The sequence below is a fragment of the Arachis ipaensis genome, chromosome B6 (genome assembly GCF_059453495.1).
Source record: "Arachis ipaensis isolate K30076 ecotype BB chromosome B6, ASM5945349v1, whole genome shotgun sequence".
Taxonomy (NCBI): Eukaryota; Viridiplantae; Streptophyta; class Magnoliopsida; order Fabales; family Fabaceae; genus Arachis; species Arachis ipaensis.
The window spans coordinates 16,536,319-16,558,024 of NC_142441.1; the positions used below are offsets into that span (position 1 = coordinate 16,536,319).

A 21,706-nucleotide genomic window follows, 5' to 3' on the forward strand; every position below is an offset into this window, starting at 1 on the left:
TCTAATAAATCTCAAATATCAACTTCAAATAAAAGAGAACTGCATTATTGACGTAAAAAATAAGTGGCTTATTAAAATATATCAATATAGAATGGTTCTACAACGTACATGATCAAGTCCTTTTGGCAGTTAAGTTTAATTAAGCTATTTCAATATTTTATTGGCACAATAAAAATCATTAAAATTGTGTAAATTTTCAACAACAAAACGAGCAAGGACAGCTGAACCAAAGCTAAACCACAAGCTCATCAGTCCAACTGCCTCAATCTTGAATGCTTTTCTCATATGTTCTGTAACTTTCTCCGCAGTGTCTGAAGCAAACTTTGTACCCGATACTTTGGAATCAGAACTTGTCTCTTCTGACTTCTCATCAGCTTTTACCCCAAGCAATTGCCGCATGCCAAGGGCAAAAGTTCTTGCATTAGCAAGCCTTTGTATATCAGTCACTAGTTTCTTTATACTATCTACCTCAACTGACTGATAGCTCAAAACAACACCATCTGGATCATAATGTATGTGTGAATCAATGTCAGCCGTATTGGCGATTCGAACACCTGAGCCCCATGGTGTAGCACTGCTCCCTTTCTGAAGCTCCCATAAATCCCTGAAGTGCTGATCATTTATTTTAACATCCCAATGCATGCAACCAGGTCTGCCAAGTCGCAAGCATATATGTTGCCATGAATCACCTCCGGCAAATGGAAGTCGGAACCAAATGTTAGAGGATGCACTCCTTAAACCCACTTCTTCAACGTATGAGATATCTAATGAATCCATTTGACTCGTCAGCCTAGCATGCTTAATGCAAAGTGAACAGTGCCTGACCACATGAAGCAGGGCTGCTATATAAATGCTAGATGGGGCATTCCCTTTATTTGCTTCTGCAATCAAACTTCCATAGCTGTATCCTTCAGCCCTAGATATCATTTCAGTAGGTACAAACCCTTGTGGCAAAGACAGTTGAGAGCCAGATGAATCCAAAATCTTTCTCCTCTTGCAAATTGCTGAGTTGTTTTCAAGACCCCGAAGAGATGGAATCAAATTCAACATATCTGAAGCTGTTCTCTTCCAAGATCTTTTATCGTGTTTGGGTATAACATCTTCATTGCCTGTGGATTCCATTGCCTGGGCTGCAAATAGTCATTTCGGCAGTGATGTGTGTTTTTAGGTAATATATATAACAGCATGCAAATACATTATATGATAAAGTTGAAGAGAAGAAAGAAAGTATCTTACATATGGGAGTTGAAGCACATGAATTGGCTCCAGCAGCCTTGAGTGATTCAGCTTGAGGTCCATTAGGTTTGGAATTAGGTACAGATATGCGACAACTAGTTGGTAGAGAAGGAGATAATAGTCGAGATGACAGACTTCCACCTAAACCATCATTAGAGGAATCACTCAGTACTCTATGTTGATCTTCATCCATAGCAGTTGAGGACACAATGTCAACTGAATGCGGAGATTTAAGAGAAGCCAGATCCTGTTCAGACTTTGAAACAAATAACCTTTTCCCAGCTGCGCTCCTTCCTTGTCCTGTGGAAATTGATCCAACAGAATTGGATTGAACTGGGCCCTTCACACTGCCTGATGAGAACATGGAATCACTATAGTGGTTTGTAACACCTGAAGGTTTTGTTACATTGTTAACCTGAGATATTTGCATGCCTCCTTCCCACTTTGGAGATGGGGTCCCAGCTTTTAGACTATGGAGATTCAATGGGACAGAACCATAATGTGAAGGTAGGGATCCATGATTTTGAACAGAGAATGGATATGCAGAAGAACCTTTCTCGAGTCCAAACACTTCATCAACAAGTGATGAAAAACCTGAAGGATGACCTTTTGCATTCTGTATGGAACTCTCAAGTCGAATATCAGAGAGAAACTCACGTACAGATTGTTGATTTGGACAAGCAGCATTGGGCAAAAGAGAGTGTAATTTTCCCCAGTCAACCAGGCTTAAATTCATTTCATCTTCAAGTGCCTGCAGCTGTCCTATATCAATTCTTTTGACCCGCAGCACCTGATTAAGGACACCAAATAAAGTATCTTTTCCAGAAGAATCTGGCTGAGTCTCTAACAGCTTAAACAAAGGTTTAAAATCCTTATCAAGTTCCATCATCAGGAAATAAGAGCTCCCACAGTCTGGAAACGCCATAATTAGCATTGCTGAACCATTCAAAATGTTTTTGGGTACTTTAACTGTACTGAATCCATGCTCGAATACCTACAAGAATGCCCAATAAGCCAGTGGTCTTAGGCAAGTCATTTCTGAATAACCAACTTAAATTCAGTCCAAAATAGTTTGGGAATTTGTCTTTTTCTTTTAACAATAAAAGGAATGAAAACAGGGAAATATACCTCTAGCCCTAAGACTCTTCCGATAGATGCAAACAAGTGCAATAAACTTTTGCTTCTCAAGCTTACAAATACATCAGCTGCAGTCATAGATCCCTGATTCAAAGCTTCTTCACATTCTAACAATGCTGAAGAAGCAACTATGTTTTGCGATGATTGAAGAAGGAAACGGCCATTTCTGAATAACATAACAGGGACATAAATTTGAGAAACTAAACTCAAATGCCTAAGATATTAGTTAAAAGCATCTTAGAAAAGTAAGGTACCTGATATTAACTCCAAGAGTAAAAAAACATGAGGCATAGGCACGCACACGCAACACCTCATACCCTTCAGATTCCTTGCTGAAGCATTTATCATCCTTCTACAGACAAAAGCAGCTTCATCTTTTAAAATTTAATGAATGGTTGAATGGGAAAGAGGTAGGATATAATATTACAAGATTTGTAAAAGGGTATCACAAATTCAGCCACAAATTGTATCATAGCTTGCAAAATTTAAAGGCCAACTGTGTTTACTGGAAAATTAACTACATGTCAAAAGTGTTCAGCAGCAAGTATTTACCAAGCAGCGGAAATTCCACACACACACATACATACACATACATACATAACAAACAGAAGATATCAGAATCTAGCTACAGATAGTCCATGCAAGAATGATGAGAAGTACTTATGGTGCAAAATACGAAAATAGTCAAATATCCATAATTCACGATATAGTTCTCGAAAGTTACAAGAATGTTAACAAAGGAAAAACCCCAAATTGGGGTGATACCAAACAAGAAGCATCAAACCACATATGCCAAAACCCAAAAGAAACAAAAAAAAAAAATTTGCCCGATGTAGCATATCAAATTGATACTCCAAATGTTCCCTAACAAATGTACACTAACCTGTTTATATTCAACATCAGGTCCACCCAAGTGAGACTGGAGTACAACATCATCTGCTGCTCGACAGACCTGGTTATTTTTTCCCAGTTCTCTTTTAATCTCCAGTAGACGAGTATACCGGTTGCAGCTAATAGCTCTTAACAGCAACCTCTCAACATCAATACAACTCTGGTCCAAGAAAAACTCTGCCTCCTTGCCTGTTAGTGGATCTATGACAAAATTGCTGTGTATGCACTTTATCTGAAGATCTGACCCAGGTTCAATTTTTATGAATGGGCATGCACCTGAGTCAGACATGCCAGCATTTTTATCGAACTCCAGCCAGTATATGATTTTTAAACCAGGAGTTCGAGGACCGGATGAATCAGATTCCCCGTCAGGGTTCTGCATGGAACTGGAACCTGCCGCATGACCCATTCCACCCTCGGATATGAGCTCAAATCGAATTGCATCTTTCCATCTTCCCTGTCGAAGAGCTTGCACTTGCCTGATGACAGTATCCATAACAAGTGAAACACATAGATTGTGAAGAACCGAGTACAATATTGAAAATGGATTTTCTGCTTCCGCCATTCGTCTCTCTAGATCATCCCCGAGAACATGGCGCCGCATTAATTCTAGTTTGATAGGTTTATTCTTTTCACCAACAAGCAGCTCCAAATGTAATATCCTCCACATGGACAAGTGTCCCCTGTAACCAAGAGTCACTAAAACCTTAAACTCTCCATCCAACTTAATCAATGCCGTACCATCGAAACTTTTATCTCGGAAATTTCCTTCGGAAGAGAAACTTCTAGCAATTTCGACCGCACAAGCGCGTCCAGCTTCTTCAAAGCAGGCTTTTGCTGTTAACTCCTCGTTAAGAGAATGTCAATAGCAGAGGGCACATCATAAACCGGAGCACGGGTTTGCTGAAGCCCCTCGTGCATAAAAAACAAAGAATCCGCAGCTTGAGTAAAACACATATCGTGATTTGAAACAGTCGAAGCCAGCGGCTGGCAGTGCTTTATCAAATGAACCTACAAAGCAAAAAACCTCTAAGCACATCCCATCCAACAAAGAAAGAAAAAACTTCCTTTCCCCTTTTAGTTCCAGCTCAACCAATGCCCCCAAACCACCCCGTAATTCTATTTATTATCAATTATGTATCTCCCAAATACACAAAGTTTTGGAATTTGTAGAGACCAATGGATTGAATCAAGAATAGTGCTATGCCAGAAAAAATAACAAGATTTGATTTTTGGCGGGGTAACCTGTTGGCACCACTTGGAGAGCACATTGAGGCGAATCATGCGCTGCTGGGTCTTGCCGAGGAACTTGAGGATACTAATCTTCTTGTCTGTATCGGACAATTCAGTGGACCTGCATTTCTCAACCAGTTCTTTCAGGCTGCTGTATGAATCTTGGGCAGCTCGGGAAACCAGGGTCGACAGCTCCAGGGTCGACAGCTCCACCGTCTGCCCTAACTCCGCAGCCATGTCTGTCTCTCAATACTCAGAAATTAGGGTTCTCACGCCGCAAATTTCACCAATTTTGTTCCAATTAGAGCGAGCAAGGAAGCAAGAAGCAGGTATGAGTGTAGGAAGCAGAATAGGGCTTTCCCTCTCGCTCTTTCTCTCTTACAGAGATTCCCGTAGAGCAGCTTTCTTTACAACACGTGTGTTTTGTGGAGTAGCTTAGCGCACTCAAGGCTGGCGCAAGAAATTGATGGGTTGGCTAGTTTGCTAGGCATAAGCAAGGAAAAATCATTATTCTTGAACCCTTTTGGTTTTCTTTCTTAACGCAGGGAAGGAGTACAAGGAAGGGATTCGAACCTGCAAACAGTGGAACAGAATTTTTCTTTTCTTTTTTATAGTGTAACCTAAAATTTAAAGAAAAATATTTGTTGATTATTTCTATTCTCAGAAAAAACTGGAAAGTAGAAATAATACTAACATTTGAATCAAATAAGTATGTTAAATAAGGCTTGGTCTTGGCCTTTTTTACCTAAATGCGCATTTAAAAAACATTAATTCTCAAAATGCGTATGGCTGAAAATTTTTCTGTAAATACGCATAGTCATTTTGTGGCCGCTGCCCGTGAAATGGAAATGAACTCCATTTCAACTATGGTGCCCACGAAATGGGCCACCAATGTCATGCCAACCACACACGAAATGGATATTCCATTTCCATGAGGGCAGCAACGAAATAGAAGGTGATAACTTCAGTTGTATAAAATTTATAGTGCTTGGTTTGATTGATTAGGTGTTTAATAATTTTATACTTAAACATAAATAATTAAGATTAATGTTATAATATTGAGTTAGGATGATGCAATGATTGGCCAAAAACAAGAGTAATATATATATATATATATATATATATATATATATGCAAAAATAGAATAATTTGAGAATAGATATAATTTCAGATAAAAAAATTAGTAAAAATATTTGATATGTGCTGAATGCTATTTAATGAATTAGAAATTTGTATTTTTTTAAAGTAGTTTTTATATTATTATATTTATTAAATATTGTATTTTTTTAAATAATAATTTTTTTATGCGAATAAAATTGGATATGATAAAATTAGATGTAGAATTTAAGGTGCAAGTAAAATTTGAAAAGAAAAATTGTTGCTAGCGATTAATACGTTATTATGAATTACACTAAAAAAAATTAAATATTGATATCAAATTCTATATTGTTAAAAACATATTCATTAATTCATATACCTTTATATTAATATCAAATTTTTAATCCATTAAATAGCATTCAGCACATATCAAATATTTTTACTAATTTTTTCATCTGAAATTATATCTATTCTCAAATTATTCTATTTTTGCATATATATATATATATGTTACTCTTGTTTTTGACCAATCATTGCATCATCCTAACTCAATATTATAACATTAATCTTAATTATTTATGTTTAAGTATAAAATTATTAAACACCTAATCAATCAAACCAAGTACTATAAATTTTATACAACTGAAGTTATCACCTTCCATTTCGTTGCTGTCCTCATGGAAATGGAATATCCATTTCGTGTGTGGTTGGCATGACATTGGTGGCCCATTTCGTGGACACCATAGTTGAAATGGAGTTCATTTCCATTTCACGGGCAGCGGCCACAAAATGACAATGCGTATTTACAGAAAAATTTTCAGCCATGCGCATTTTGAGAATTAATATTTTTTAGATGCGCATTTAGGTAAAAAAACCCTTGGTCTTGCGTATGATATCTTGTGTGATCATATGTAATTTTAAATATTTTTTTCTGTTAAGATTTTTTTTAAATTATTATATTTTTATTTAAAAAATAAAAAACCGTCACTTTATTTTAAGCAAGTAGCATGTCTTTAGAAGAGTCAAATTCAAAGAGGTTTTAATAAAGAGAAAAGGATGTTTTTCTCTTGTAAGATATTTAAATGATTAAAAATATTATTTGTATACTAAAATCAATTATTAAAATTAATTACTATATATTTATATATAAATATATATTTTTTAATTTATTATTAATATATATTTTATATTTTTATATATATTTTTTATTGATAGTTGATTTTAATGTACATCTAACATAATTATTAAATAATATATTTTTTATTATAAAAAATAAATAACATTTATTTTAGTCTATTTGATTAAAATTTATTTTTATATCTAATATTTATATGATTAATAAAATATTTCAAAAAAAAGATTAACTATCTAATTTTATTTAACTTTTTTTTAATTTCTTTAAATTTTTAATAATTATAAAAAATATAATTCAGAATGCACTATATTAGCTATAATTTTTAACTATAAATATTTACCATCTTCAATAATAATTAATACTAAAGTAACAATTCAACTATTTAAAAATAAAATCCTAATTAATCATGCTAAAATAAAGTCAAATACTCAAATTATCCCAACAAATTTTATTATCTTCATAATAAATTATTTAACTACTAATCCAATGCCAAATAAATGAAATCAGTATTTAAATACCACTTAAAACATTAATTTTTATGTTTTTATTATATATATATATATATATATATCCCTTGGATAGATAGAGAGGGCAGAGTTTTTGGTTTTTTCATGTTGTCAAAGAGTTGAACAATGAAAATAGATGGCGAGTGCCTGAACGAATTGATCGGGTCATGTAGGAACAAGGTTCAAGTCTATCGGTCTGTTAGGATGCCTTAGCTGCCTCAAATTTATCCCGACGAGAACAAGAGTAATAATACTGTGTATAATGCTACAACAGTGGGGATAGTAAAAAAAATCATACAAAAAGAAAAGGGGGATACGAAATAACTATAGCGAATGCATCGGATGGACGTGAAGTGATTGATATTATACTTCCAGGACCAGAACTTCTTGTCTCGGAAAGTGAATCTATCAAACTTGATCAACCATTAACGAGTAATCCTTATGTTATACTATTTCATTCTCGACGATGAATCGATTTGATAGCTTAGCTTAGATATTGTTATTGATGATATTATATTGGTTATATATATATATAATTTTAATTAACTTTATTTTTTTACTATCATTATTTGCATAAATCTTCTTTTATTGTAAATTTTGATTTTAGGTGTAATAAAAAAAATTGCGTCATGCGTATTTAACTAAAAAACATTAAAATGATTTTTTTTATTTTAAGAATAAAAATTAATTCTTTTGGACTGATCTTCCAAGCAAAATTACTTTTTAAAAAAAAAATCTTTAAATTAACTACATAATATACAATGTTAACGACTTAACGTACCTTGAATCTAGTACGAGAAGTTCAATTCTATATTTTTTATGAATTCACAGCAGTATTTTTTACTCTTAGTTATATTCAAATTTCACTTTTATTATCCCAACAAAATCAGTGAATTTACAAATTTTGTTGAAATTCAAGTGAACTTCATTAAAACTTAATGAGATCGTTTATGGGTGTGACAAATTTATTTTTATTTTCGTATAATTTAAATCGTATTGATATAGTTTAATTTTTTTTCATTTGATTCATATCATTTAAAACTGTAAATGATAAAAATTTTAATTTAAATTTTAAGTATATATATTTTAAATTATTCATTTAATTTAATTTAATGAAAATAAACATAATTGTATTGTTATAATAATATGACTACAATAATATAACTACATTTATTTTATTCATATTAGCCATAGTTATTCCCAACTGATTTACCTTTTTTTGAATTTTAGGAATCATGAAGCTACTTCTTTTATATAATCTTTATAACAAATCAAACATGGAGCCTTTTTATTTATGCATATATGATAATATTAAGGTTCATGAATGCTTTGTGGCTAATAATAACGAGCATTTAATAATTGAATCGGGTTGATTTAATGATTAGTTCATTAATCTAATTAAATAAGTGTCGAGAGTTCGAATCTCGTCTTGTATATCAGGAAACTCTTAAATGAAATGTTAATTTTTAGTTGTAGTAAAACTTGTGTATCAATAAATGATAATAAAAAAAGAAAAATATTCTCTAATATATGATAGTGTAGTGATTAACTCAAGCTACTCATGGAAATTAGACTTCACTTAGAAGTTAGTGATGGTTAGTCTTCAGTTACATACTTTTTTTTTTTTTACTAAAGATAGAAGATTCGAATCCGTAACCTCTTAATTGAGTATGGAAAGACTATGTCATTTGAGCTATAACTCATTGACTTCAGTTACATACCCTTGAAGCTTCTATCCATGTAGAATGTAATAAAAATAAATATTAATAAATTTAAAAAAATAATAAAAAGATAACTTAATTTTGTAGATATGACATCTAAAATAAATTTATTTATGAGAATTATTCATAATCATAAAAAAAAAATTGGTTTATAATTTTTTATATTTATTTCAAATTAAATACTATTTAAAAAATAAACAAAACTAATAATATTTATCCATAACTAATTTGTAAATTTTCATTTTCCTTTTATTACACAAAACAATAATGTATTCATATTTTTTTTAGGTATAACAATGTATTGATTTTTAATTATACTTAATTTAAGGGTTTCATATGTGTAATTGAACTCATATTTTTAAAAATATATTTTATATTTTAATATATATTCTACTTTTATAGCTAATTTTAATAACTAATTTTAATATATCTAATATGAGTAGTGCTAGGGAGCCAATGGCTTAAGCGTACAATGTGTACAATGAGCTAAATCTTTGGTTTATGAATAAAATGAACATCACCTATACTATCCAGAATAACCATCCGGATACCAGGGATATAAACATCTCATGTTATAAAAAGCTAATTTTGGGTTCACCAAGGATCGAACTCTTCACCTTCCGGATCTGCAACTCTAATACCATGTCCTAAAATCACTCATCCCAAAAGCGTAACCTGACAGGATAATGTAACACTAATAATCATATCTCTAATACTTTCTAAACCTTCATTGTACACATTGTACGCTTAGATCATTGGCTCCCTATACTTTCTCATCTAATATATATTCTACTGTGAAGAACAAAACCCTAGTAGAGCGTTTTTCCCTCCCGAATCAGTGAGCTTCACCAACGCCACCGCTACTGGAGCTGGCACCGGCGCCGCCGTTACTCTAAACAGAAGATTTGTCTCCTTCTCTTCTCCGATTCATGTTCGCACTGCTTCTCCCTGTGAATTTTCTTCCAATCTCACGTTAAGGTTTGAGTTTTTTCCCAAATCAGTGGAGGCTTCACCAACGCCACCGCCATTGGAGCTGCGCCGGCGCCAACGTTACCCTAAACAGAAGACTGGTCTCCTTCTCTTCTTCAAGTTCATGTTTGCATTGCTTCTCTCTGCGAATTCTTTTCGAATCTCTCATTAAGGTTTGGGTTTTTTTTGTGCTTTCTACATCACATTACACTAATTTTCTACAATAGACTGCTAATTTGATTAGTTAATTTTTTATTTTGCTTGATTTCTTATATGCTCTGTGATTATGTTGCATGCAAATAACGTGTTTGATGATTTGCCTCAATAAAGAGTTTAAGCTTGTGACATATTTTTACATGCTTAATTTGGCTTGAATCTGACAAAAACATATGCTTACATGCTTAATTTGCCTCAATAAAGAGTTTAAGCTTATGGTTTCTTTTTTTGAATCTGACAAAAACATATTTTTATATGCTTAATTTGGCTTGAATGACTGCTCAATCTTCCTCATCTTCACTTCTTTTCTCATTTAGAATCTTCTTATATAACTTGCAAAGCATTTAATTTTATTTCTTATCTTGTTGCATATTAAGGATCTTGTTCGGTTTTATGTTGGTTGAAATGAAGAAGTTGTAGTTTAGGAACTTTTGATATTAGCATAATAGTAGTAGTAGTAGTAAAGTTCCTAATTGCTACTTCATTTTCATTTATGCCTGAAATCAATCTCTTTAAAAACATGCTAATTTTTGTTCTGTTTCTCTGCCTTCTTTTATTATTATCTTTAATTCTCTGCCAATCTGTTGTTGAAATGCAATACAACAACAAATTTAGATTTCAAGAACATTGAAGGAGTTTTTTTTATGGGTTCTCAGTTTTTCATTCCAAGTCTAAATTTAAACCTGGCATATTAGAGTACAATTATTATTCAAAGAGTAGAAATTATTCTTATTTATTAATTTGATTGTTAAAAAACTAAAACAATTCCTACATTGCATACTCCTTTGGCTTGATTTTGTTCATATTAAGATGTTTAATCTTGCATTTTTTTTGTTTGGATTATTCCTTTTCAAATTGATATATGGATTACGGTTCAATTAGATTATGGAATTATTATTGATTCATGCTTTCTTGATTATGACAAGTTCCAACTAGTTTTTCTGACATACATTGGTTTGGCCCTATTTTTGTACTTGTTATAAGAACAAAAAGTATTAAAAGTATATAGTGTACCTGTTAGAATCCTCTGAGCTGTTCTCCAAAATTGAAGGGGGAGCCATTGTTGTTGTTAGTTTTAATATGATGTGTCACTGATCTATCACTTGCGTTTGACTCTATCAGTTGTATATAACCTGTGTATGGCTCAATATAAAGCCAAGATTACCCTCCAAGACATGGTCCCTTTCAGTCATGTCATCTATGACTTGCTCCATTTCCTCCATCAGGTGATGGAGTTTCATTATCCTTCTTTTCTTCTCTAAGTAATGTTCAAAGCACCTCTTTATATGGTACCTACTCTACCTCAATGCATCCAGCATGTTCTCTGTTATGGAATTCATGCGCTTCAACTTCGATGCTGAAGAAGAAGCAGCAGCCATTTCTGAAAAAGTTCTTGATCACAAAACAATAGCTCGTCTTCAGGTTCGTGTCAGCTCTTTGTTATTTGCTTTTCATTTACCACTAAAACTCTGCTTGTTGACTATTTGGTATTTATGTTAAACAAAGTAGAGGGTAGATTCAAGATTCACATGTACATAACTGATAAAGAAGAAAAAGAAAATGGGGGCAGGGAAGGGAAATTACATGTGACAAAAAGAGAGGGACTTAAGAAATAATTAAATCATTGAGAAGAGAGTTGAAGGAGAAGGGTGTGTGAAATTGAAAATAAATTTTATGACTACGATTTTATTTATTTTTATGTTATTAATATGGTTAATTGTTTAAATTTATTCAGGCTGCATGTTTCTTTAACACACGTTATTTGACAAATTGATTTCACATCTTTGAAACCAAATTCAGTTGGCAGATGCAAAGGATGTATTGGAAGGCATTCAAGATGTGAAAGGTGTTAGTTTTCCTATATTAACTCCAAACCTAAAGTAAGATATATATGCTTTAAAAATTATTATTTCCATCATAGTAAATTATATAATCAGCCATTTGACTGGTTTGAACTCTGCGGTTTGAATTCTGTTTATTTTTTTTTTTGCTGAACTCTGTGATTTGAATTCTGTTTATTTTATTTCTCAAATAAATTATTGCTTCAACTTGGTGGGTGCTTTTCTCCATATATATGCATGCTCGATTGATTGTTTTTTAGCATACCATTCATGATGGAGGAGATGTTCCGGTCTATGAGTGATATCAGACTATCAGAAATGGAAGTGGATCCACCACCAATCTTCAGTCAAAGGTCTGATTTCCAATTCTTGCTGCAACACATTGAAAGCAATTCTCAGTAACCTAGCAAAACTTTAGTGTTCATACACAGTTATACTTTCTTATTTCTATTGATTTGATTTGAGTTTGGTGTGAGGAGTGTAAATTGAGTGAAGAGGTGAGGGATTGTAATTATTTTTTTTGTATCTATTCCTTTTCATTTGTTTTCTGGAAGTTCCCTATTTTTTATTCTTCTAGGGCCTTCTTTTCAAGAAGAAGGAATACCACAGTGAAATTTGATATTGCTGTACAGTATAAATTTTGAAAGGAATGAAATGAAGGAAAGCTTATTTTTGTTATGTATATTTGATTTGATATTGTTTTTAATACATGTGTTTAGAAAGGTAGAGATTGTTTTGTATAAATTCAATTATGAATTATGAGACAAATTATGGATTACGTAATTTTTTAAATTTAGATAAGTATTTGTGCTAATTTTAGTTGTAATATTTGTTATTTGGGATATTTTAGTAAATTTAATTGTGATAATGTTAATTTTAATTAAAGATATTTGTTATTAGGGGTATTTCAGTAAATAAAAAAAATTAGAATTGATAATAATTTTAATTAAACATATTTGTTATTAGGGGTATTTTAATAAATTTAATTGTGATAATGTTAATTTTAATTAAAGATATTTGTTATTAGGAATATTTTAATTGTGATAATATTTTAGTAAATTTATTATTAGAGGTATATTTTGTAAATTTAAAAGAAAAATAATAATATTCGATTAGTTTTATATTTAACTTTTTAAAAAAAATAAAAAAAATCCAATATTAGGGGTATTTTTGAAAATAAAAATAAATATTTTTATCTAAAAATGATTATATTGAATTTATCTTGAAATATATTTATATGTAAATTTTTTTATGTATTTATTAAATTTAGTCATGAACCTTTTAATTTGAATAAGGATAATTTTGACATATTAAATATATTTAATATTAGAGATATTTTAGCAAATTAAAAAAATTAGAGTCAATAATAATTTTAACTAAATATTTATTATTAGGAATATTTTAATAAATTTATTATAAAAAATATTTTGTAAATTCAAAAAAATTTAGAATCAATAATAATTTAACTAAAGATATTTGATATTAGGGGTATTTTAGTAAATTAAAAAAAAACTAGAATCAATAATAATTTAACTAAAGATATTTGTTATTAGGGGTATTTTAATAAATTTATAAAATTTTAGAATCAATAATAATTCTAACTAAAGATGTTTGTTATTAGGGGTATTTTAGTAAATTTAAAAAAATAGAGTCAATAATAATTTAACTAAAGATATTTGATATTAGGAGTATTTTAGTAAATTTAAAAAATTAGAATCAATAATAATTTTAATTAAAAATATTTGTTATTAGAGAGTATTTTAGTAAATTTAAAAAAATTTAGAGTCAATTGTAATTTTAACTAAATATTTATTATTAGGGGTATTTTAATAAATTTATTATTAGAAATATTTTGTAAATTAAAAAAAATCAATATAAAAATATAACATTTAATTAGGTTTATATTTAATTTTTAGTCATTAATATTTTAATTTAAATAATTAAGAGTAATTTTGATATATTACATAATATGACCAAGATATTTAAACTCAACCAAACAAAAATTTAGGAGTGAATACCCCATCCGACCCGAACAATTATCTCGAAAGGACAACGAGGCCCCCAAGAAAAAGAAACACCCAATCCGGCCCCTGATAATTTTTTTTGGGACTGATTATACATAATATAATATTCCAATGCATCAAGTTTTATAAACAAACATAGGAATCTTATATTCCAAGTAATTTCATTCCTAGGCATTATATTCCTAGGAATAATATTCTTGGGAATAAAATTTAATCTTTGAACCACACACACCTTGAAACAAATAACCTTTTCCCAGCTGCGCTCCTTCCTTGTCCTGTGGAAATTGATCCAACAGAATTGGATTGAACTGGGCCCTTCACACTGCCTGATGAGAACATGGAATCACTATAGTGGTTTGTAACACCTGAAGGTTTTGTTACATTGTTAACCTGAGATATTTGCATGCCTCCTTCCCACTTTGGAGATGGGGTCCCAGCTTTTAGACTATGGAGATTCAATGGGACAGAACCATAATGTGAAGGTAGGGATCCATGATTTTGAACAGAGAATGGATATGCAGAAGAACCTTTCTCGAGTCCAAACACTTCATCAACAAGTGATGAAAAACCTGAAGGATGACCTTTTGCATTCTGTATGGAACTCTCAAGTCGAATATCAGTGAGAAACTCACGTACAGATTCTTGATTTGGACAAGCAGCATTGGGCAAAAGAGAGTGTAATTTTCCCCAGTCAACCAGGCTTAAATTCATTTCATCTTCAAGTGCCTGCAGCTGTCCTATATCAATTCTTTTGACCCGCAGCACCTGATTAAGGACACCAAATAAAGTATCTTTTCCAGAAGAATCTGGCTGAGTCTCTAACAGCTTAAACAAAGGTTTAAAATCCTTATCAAGTTCCATCATCAGGAAACAAGAGCTCCCACAGTCTGGAAACGCCATAATTAGCATTGCTGAACCGTTCAAAATGTTTTTGGGTACTTTAACTGTACTGAATCCATGCTCGAATACCTACAAGAATGCCCAATAAGCGAGTGGTCTTAGGTAAGTCATTTCTGAATAACCAACTTAAATTCAGTCCAAAATAGTTTGGGAATTTGTCTTTTTCTTTTAACAATAAAAGGAATGAAAACAGGGAAATATACCTCTAGCCCTAAGACTCTTCCGATAGATGCAAACAAGTGCAATAAACTTTTGCTTCTCAAGCTTACAAATACATCAGCTGCAGTCATAGATCCCTGATTCAAAGCTTCTTCACATTCTAACAATGCTGAAGAAGCAACTATGTTTTGCGATGATTGAAGGAGGAAACGGCCATTTCTGAATAACATAACAGGGACATAAATTTGAGAAACTAAACTCAAATGCCTAAGATATTAGGAAAAAGCATCTTAGAAAAGTAAGGTACCTGATATTAACTCCAAGAGTAAAAAAACATGAGGCATAGGCACGCACACGCAACACCTCATACCCTTCAGATTCCTTGCTGAAGCATTTATCATCCTTCTACAGACAAAAGCAGCTTCATCTTTTAAAATTTAATGAATGGTTGAATTGGAAAGAGGTAGGATATAATATTACAAGATTTGTAAAAGGGTATCACAAATTCAGCCACAAATTGTATCATAGCTTGCAAAATTTAAAGGCCAACTGTGTTTACTGGAAAATTAACTACATGTCAAAAGTGTTCAGCAGCAAGTATTTACCAAGCAGCGGAAATTCCACACACACACATACATACACATACATACATAACAAACAGAAGATATCAGAATCTAGCTACAGATAGTCCATGCAAGAATGATGAGAAGTACTTATGGTGCAAAATACGAAAATAGTCAAATATCCATAATTCACGATATAGTTCTCGAAAGTTACAAGAATGTTAACAAAGGAAAAACCCCAAATTGGGGTGATACACTGATACCAAACAAGAAGCATCAAACCACATATGCCAAAACCCAAAAGAAACAAAAAAAAAAAATTGCCTGATGTAGCATATCAAATTGATACTCCAAATGTTCCCTAACAAATGTACACTAACCTGTTTATATTCAACATCAGGTCCACCCAAGTGAGACTGGAGTACAACATCATCTGCTGCTCGACAGACTTGGTTATTTTTTCCCAGTTCTCTTTTAATTTCCAGTAGACTAGTACACGGGTTGCAGCTAATAGCTCTTAACAGCAACCTCTCAACATCAATACAACTTTGGTCCAAGAAAAACTCTGCCTCTTTCCTGTTAGTGGATCTATGACAAAATTGCTGTGTATGCATTTTATCTGAAGATCTGGCCCAGGCTCAATTTTTTATGAATGGGCATGCACCTGAGTCAGACATGCAGCATTTTATCGAACTCCAGCCAGTATGTGATTTTTAAACCAGCAGTTCGAGGACCGGATGAATCAGATTCCCATGACCCATTCCACCCTCGGATATGAGCTCAAATCGAATTGCATCTTTCCATCTTCCCTGTCGAAGAGCTTGCACTTGCCTGATGACAGTATCCATGACAAGTGAAACACATAGATCGTGAAGAACGAGTACAATATTGAAAATGGATTTTCTGCCGCAGCCATTCGTCTCTCTAGATCATCCCCGAGAACATGGCGCCGCATTAATTTCAGTTTGATAGGTTTATTCTTCTCACCAACAAGCAGCTCCAAATGTAATATCCTCCACATGACAAGTGTTCCTGTAACCAAGAGTCACTAAAACCTTAAACTCTCTATCCACCTTAATCAATGCCGTATCATAGAAATTTCGAACGCACAAACTCAGGCTTTTGCTGTTCTTCATTCAAGGTATACTTACTGAGTACCAACATCCTCTATACATTTAGGCAACCGCTGGTAACTCCCCGTTAAGAGAATGTCAATGGCAGAGGGCACATCATAAACCGGAGCACGGGCTTGCTGAAGCCCCTTATGCATAAAAAACAAAGAATCCGCATTTGAGTAAAAACATATCGTGATTTTAAACAGTCGAAGTCAACTGCTGGTAGTGCTTTATTATAGGAACCTACAAAGCAAAAAACCTATAAGCACATCCTATCCAACAAAGAAAGAAAGAAAAAACTTCCTTTCCCTGATTTATGATGCTTCTAGTTTTCAGCTCACAGTGCCCCAAACCACCCCGTAATTCTATTCATTATTAATTATGTATCTCCCAAATACACAGTTTTGGAATTTGTACAGACCAATGGATTGAATGAAGAGTAGTGCTATGCAATTAGTGGAGGGTTATGAGTGCTGGCACTTAGTGTTGGAGTTATGTACTATAGAGTACTTAAAGAGTACATATTCAACTTATTTAATTTGAAATGTTTTGTTTTACTGTTAGTATTTTCTTAATTACACATTATCTATCAAATATTTTTTATTACATGTAGGTACCTCCACCTTCACTCACAAAGCTGCTGCCGCATAAAAGAAGAGTGACTCCCGATATCAAACTAATGCAAGGAACTAATTCTAAAACAGCATCAAAGTTTACAAAATTTATGAAATTTGTCCTCATTTTGGACTTCAGAACACTAAGAAAAAAATAAAAATTAAATTATGTTGTCTTTTGTAGTTCAATTGATAAATGTAATCTAAAATTGTGTGTTTTGAAATTACTTTATAGCTGTTTTGTGGTTGAAATTTGTGTGTTGTTTATGCCTTTTGTCATATCTTATATAGGAAAATTCTAACGTGCTGAACGAAAGATTCTTCAGCACTTGCTGATGCAACGTGTCATACCTGTGTTCGAAGTCGTGTTTTGTATATTGGATGAGTGTTATCTGATCGTGTTCAGTTGTGGGTCCCCTGTTTTAGAAAATGTGCATTCTAACTTATAACAGTTATAAGTAATACTATTGACTTTAGTTAGTCAAAATAATTATAATATTTATTTATTTTATATCCGGTGGTTTTGAAATTTGGACATAGATAAACTTATCTGATCACCAAAAAACAGGTTAAGGAAGATTTTGGAATCATTTTTGCATGAAGAAAAGATAAAAATAAAACTGTTAAAAAATTTGAAAGGACAGTGGGCCTACAGATAGAAAAAAAACTTAGGTTGAACCAAAATTGTTAAATTTGTATTCTCTCCGATGATGTAATTTTAGTTAATAACGAGAGTTATAATTACAAGTACATCAGCGATGTGAGATGATAAAATATGGTTTCGAAATTTTAGATATTGAAAAAATTGGATATAAATGATTAGGCTTTTTATTTATTATTTTTTTAATGATTATTAAAAATAATTATAAAAAATTGTAAAATATTATACTCAAGTGTAATAAAATTTTGAAATTGTTATAAAATATAAAATGTCATTATAATAATGTTAATAAAATATTATGTGAAATTTGAGATGGAAATATTTTTCAATATATAAATTAAATGTAATTGTCTATTATGAAATATCATTAGAAGGAACACGTAATAAGTATATACTATACGAGACTGTTATTTGTTATCATTTGAATTTTCAAATATTAGTACATATTTTAAAAAATTAAATTTCTTAACTCATTTGTTTTTCTTAAATATTGGAATGGATTCATTTCTTTTTTTATTATTTAGAAATTCATTTTTATGTTTCTTAAGGCAACAATGATCCAATAATATTTTTTAACTTGCACAACATACTCTCTGGCCAGACAATGTCTTGACATACGTCCATTCTGAATAAACAGAACAAAAAAAATATATTATTATCATATTAAATTTATTTTCTTAAATTAAAGTTATTATCATATTTTAATCTATTTCTTAACCACAACTTATGACACACTATGGTCGAACGTAAGATCTCATACTGAACCATCTGCCATCCACTGCAGTTGTTCCAAAAATAATTAATGAAATACTTTAACGGAATACGTGTTCGCCCCACTAAATGACATGTAGCGTCAACAGCTGCTGAAGGATTTTTCTTTCAGCATCATAGAAGCTCTCATCTTGTATATAAGGCTTTGTTTTGGAATCTTTTAAATAAGACTTTTTGTTTTGTGACGGTAATGATGACATTTTAGACATCACTCTTAGTTTATCATGTGTTACAATGATTATTGTCTTTGACTATGGTTGACCTATGATTTACTTATGTAATCAGATTCAAGGTTTATTATTTTAATTTATTTTGCAATTTAGAGATTTGATAGATAAATTACAAATTAGTTTATTATTGATATTTGTAGATTTGTAATCAGTCTCTTATTTATTTTTACCATTTTATTTGTACAGATTTAGTCACAACTTTTAATTCACAGAATCATACCTATTTGTAATATCTTCACTGAATTTGTAGGTTTAGTCAAAACTTACAATTTACAAAACAGATTTGTATTGAAAAAAACATAATTGTAGATTCGTAGTGACATTAATTTAATTTTATTCATCACTTTTCTACACCTAAGGCATGGCTACAACTACAAACAAAACAAGAAAAAAACTCAAAATACTATTTCATACTTTTAAAATCCTAATTTCAGCTTCTATTTCACTAATCTTCCAACACACGTTCATTTTCTAATACTCAATACTATTTTCAGTTTCATGTCTGTCAGTCATGTCTTCTTCTTCCACACCGTTTGTCTACACAAAAAGTCCACATCATCTATTTTCAGAGGTCTATCACAACAAGAACCACAGAATAAATTATGCATGTATTACAAGAAGAATATGTAAATTCAAGAAGGAAGCAATTCAAGAACTCACATTATAGTTTGGACATCCAAAAAATAGTCTCTCTGATTTTGCTTCTGTTCTAAATCAACGAAGAATGGGACGCATTCCACAACCACACCAGTGTGGAACCTTTCCAGATCTAGCTCGATTTAAATTCCTATCTAAACTTCCATGTGAATGAGATCTTTTGCAGCTTCCGAAATCTTGGCCGGTGCTCCTCATCTTCTTCTCCAATACCCAAACCACGATATCAACTTGGGAATTTGGCACATGTTAGGATTTTATATTCATTAAAAGGGGGCTAAATTGAGTCTAAAAATTTTTTCGGCCACTTGTCAAGTCCAAGTGTCACTTAACGTTCCAGGTAAGCGTGCCGTTAATGGAGATTAACAGAGGCTAACGTGAGTCATTTATTCAAATTTAAGGTTTAAATTAGGTCAATTAAAATTTCAAAGATCAAATTGAGTCTGTCTCCAAATTTCAAGGACAATTTTAAATATTAATTGTGGTTACGATCATTAAAATTGTGCTTGAGTGAACATAAAAAGAAAAACTTCATGGTGAGTGCGAGACCGGCTGTGTAGTTAAGAAGTTTTGATATCTGTGATTTGTCTTCACTGACCATATACACTGATAGATAGGTGTGCACTGTGCAGAAACTCTTCAGCCAAGCCGTGGTGCTACTTTCAACTAAATTTGGAAGTTTTTAAGTTTGTCTCCTCTGACCAAATCTCAATTCGATTTTTTCTTCCTTTTGTGACCTTCCCCTTTCTATACCTTTCACGTATTTTTGTTAAAAATAAATATTTTAAAATTAATATTAAAAAAAACAATTAATTATATATTTTTATGGCTTTTTTACCTAAATGCGCATCTAAAAAACATTAATTCCCAAAATGCGCATGGCTGGAAATCTTTCTGTAAATGCGCATTGCCATTTTGTGGCCTCTGCCCGTGAAATGGAAATGAACTCCATTTTAATTATGGTGCCCACGAAATGGGCAATCCATGTCATGCCAAAAAAATATCATGCGAGAGTGATGCAACAGGAATAGTTACCTCATCCACCTTCAAATTGTCCAATCTAAGCCGGTGCCTTTGTAGGCGTTGCTCGGCGTAGTCATTCTTTCCTCTCTTGCCCACCCACCTGCGAAAGAACAAAATGATCTTATAACCACATTTAAAAAATTACGCAGAGGAAATAAGAACACAAAGCACAAATACAGAACATATGGAAGAAAAATTTATTACGTTGTAGCTAACGAAAACGTGTATGGGCTTGTCACGTCTGGTGCCCAGAAAGGAAGCCTGAAGTATATCCAAGACATCAACAGTGTATGACAACCAGACATTCCCTCGACGTTATAATCAGTCGCTAGGCACATGCCTCTATACAACCAACAAAGCACGGCACTACCCCAACTATATGTACTAATGGCTTCATAGTTTGCCAGGAGAGGAAGATAACGTACGTGAACCGTGTTGTTCGCTTTGTCAGGAAGTAAAACGCCACCCAATAAATACATAATGTAACAACGTGCATACCGTACGAGGGCCTCCTCGGGAGAGTCAAGAGGCATCTGTTGTAGTCTACTTCTGAGCCACTTCAGTTTTATGTTATACTTCGTGGTCCCAACATGTCCGTCAGGAACTTCTCCAAAGAGTTTCTCACACCATTGCCAAATATCTCTCTGGTGGAACTTACTCTATGACCTCAGAGTGCCGCTGACCGGTTCACCGTCGATTGATAACCCCACCTGCATGGCAACATCCTCCAAAGTGATAGTACACTCACCCCATGGGAGGTGGAATGTATGGGTCTCAGACGCCATCTCTCCACAAGAGCGCTAATCATTGGGTTGTCGTACTCAAAACGTTTTATCAGAGACGCATAATAGAAGCCGGCTCTTCTTAGATACGGCTCCAGCATCTGCCTCCTAATCTCCATACTCGGATCTGCTTCGTCTACAAAAAAAACATCGACCAGCGTGCCATGCGGAGTCAACATACGTGCCGGCTGAAATTGAAATAGATCAAAACACAATTATATAGTTTA

General features: G+C 32.4%; 2 protein-coding genes and 1 long non-coding RNA gene across 6 annotated transcripts; 1 reads left to right on the forward strand and 2 right to left on the reverse strand.

Moving 5' to 3' along the window:
* Nucleotides 1–44: 44 nt before the first annotated feature.
* LOC107645812 (mediator of RNA polymerase II transcription subunit 14-like) lies at nt 45–5,078 on the reverse strand. Of its 3 annotated transcripts, none has more exons than XM_088491262.1 (6): nt 4,510–5,078; nt 3,257–4,275; nt 2,628–2,725; nt 2,365–2,539; nt 1,237–2,230; nt 45–1,130 (listed from the first exon to the last, which is right to left on the reverse strand). In XM_088491262.1, exons 2-6 carry the CDS (start codon nt 3,932–3,934, stop codon nt 145–147), a joined length of 2,931 nt encoding a protein of 976 aa, XP_088347388.1. In that variant the 5' UTR covers nt 3,935–4,275; nt 4,510–5,078; the 3' UTR covers nt 45–144. The 3 variants fall into 3 exon arrangements, with proteins under 3 accessions (XP_088347388.1, XP_088347386.1, XP_088347387.1); XM_088491260.1 differs by having other exon boundaries at nt 2,628–2,722; nt 4,510–5,066; XM_088491261.1 differs by having other exon boundaries at nt 3,257–5,077.
* A 4,675-nt stretch (nt 5,079–9,753) lies between these two features.
* Nucleotides 9,754–12,536, forward strand: LOC107645814 (uncharacterized). The gene is made up of 3 exons (XR_002348371.2): nt 9,754–10,099; nt 11,265–11,564; nt 11,943–12,536. It is a non-coding gene; the product is annotated as an uncharacterized LOC107645814 (long non-coding RNA).
* A 1,356-nt stretch (nt 12,537–13,892) lies between these two features.
* LOC107645809 (mediator of RNA polymerase II transcription subunit 14-like) lies at nt 13,893–17,480 on the reverse strand. Of its 2 annotated transcripts, none has more exons than XM_088491264.1 (4): nt 16,010–17,480; nt 15,374–15,468; nt 15,111–15,285; nt 13,893–14,976 (listed from the first exon to the last, which is right to left on the reverse strand). In XM_088491264.1, the coding sequence occupies exons 1-4, from the start codon at nt 16,241–16,243 to the stop codon at nt 14,218–14,220; spliced, it is 1,263 nt and encodes a 420-aa protein (XP_088347390.1). In that variant the 5' UTR covers nt 16,244–17,480; the 3' UTR covers nt 13,893–14,217. The 2 variants fall into 2 exon arrangements, with proteins under 2 accessions (XP_088347390.1, XP_088347389.1); XM_088491263.1 differs by having other exon boundaries at nt 15,374–15,471; nt 16,010–17,471.
* Nucleotides 17,481–21,706: the final 4,226 nt, after the last annotated feature.

Excerpts from the sequence above, each read along its gene's own strand:
- LOC107645812 (XM_088491262.1), bottom strand. The coding sequence starts at position 3,934 with ATGTGGAGGATATTACATTTGGAGCTGCTTGTTGGTGAAAAGAATAAA. Across the intron at positions 2,540-2,627 it reads ACTCTTGGAGTTAATATCAG|AAATGGCCGTTTCCTTCTTC; the intron begins GTACCTTACTTT and ends TATGTTATTCAG. Across the intron at positions 1,131-1,236 it reads ATGTGCTTCAACTCCCATAT|CCCAGGCAATGGAATCCACA; the intron begins GTAAGATACTTT and ends GACTATTTGCAG.
- LOC107645809 (XM_088491263.1), bottom strand. The coding sequence starts at position 16,243 with ATGCATACACAGCAATTTTGTCATAGATCCACTAACAGGAAAGAGGCA. Across the intron at positions 15,472-16,009 it reads CTGATGTTGAATATAAACAG|AAGGATGATAAATGCTTCAG; the intron begins GTTAGTGTACAT and ends TTTTGTCTGTAG. Across the intron at positions 15,286-15,373 it reads ACTCTTGGAGTTAATATCAG|AAATGGCCGTTTCCTCCTTC; the intron begins GTACCTTACTTT and ends TATGTTATTCAG.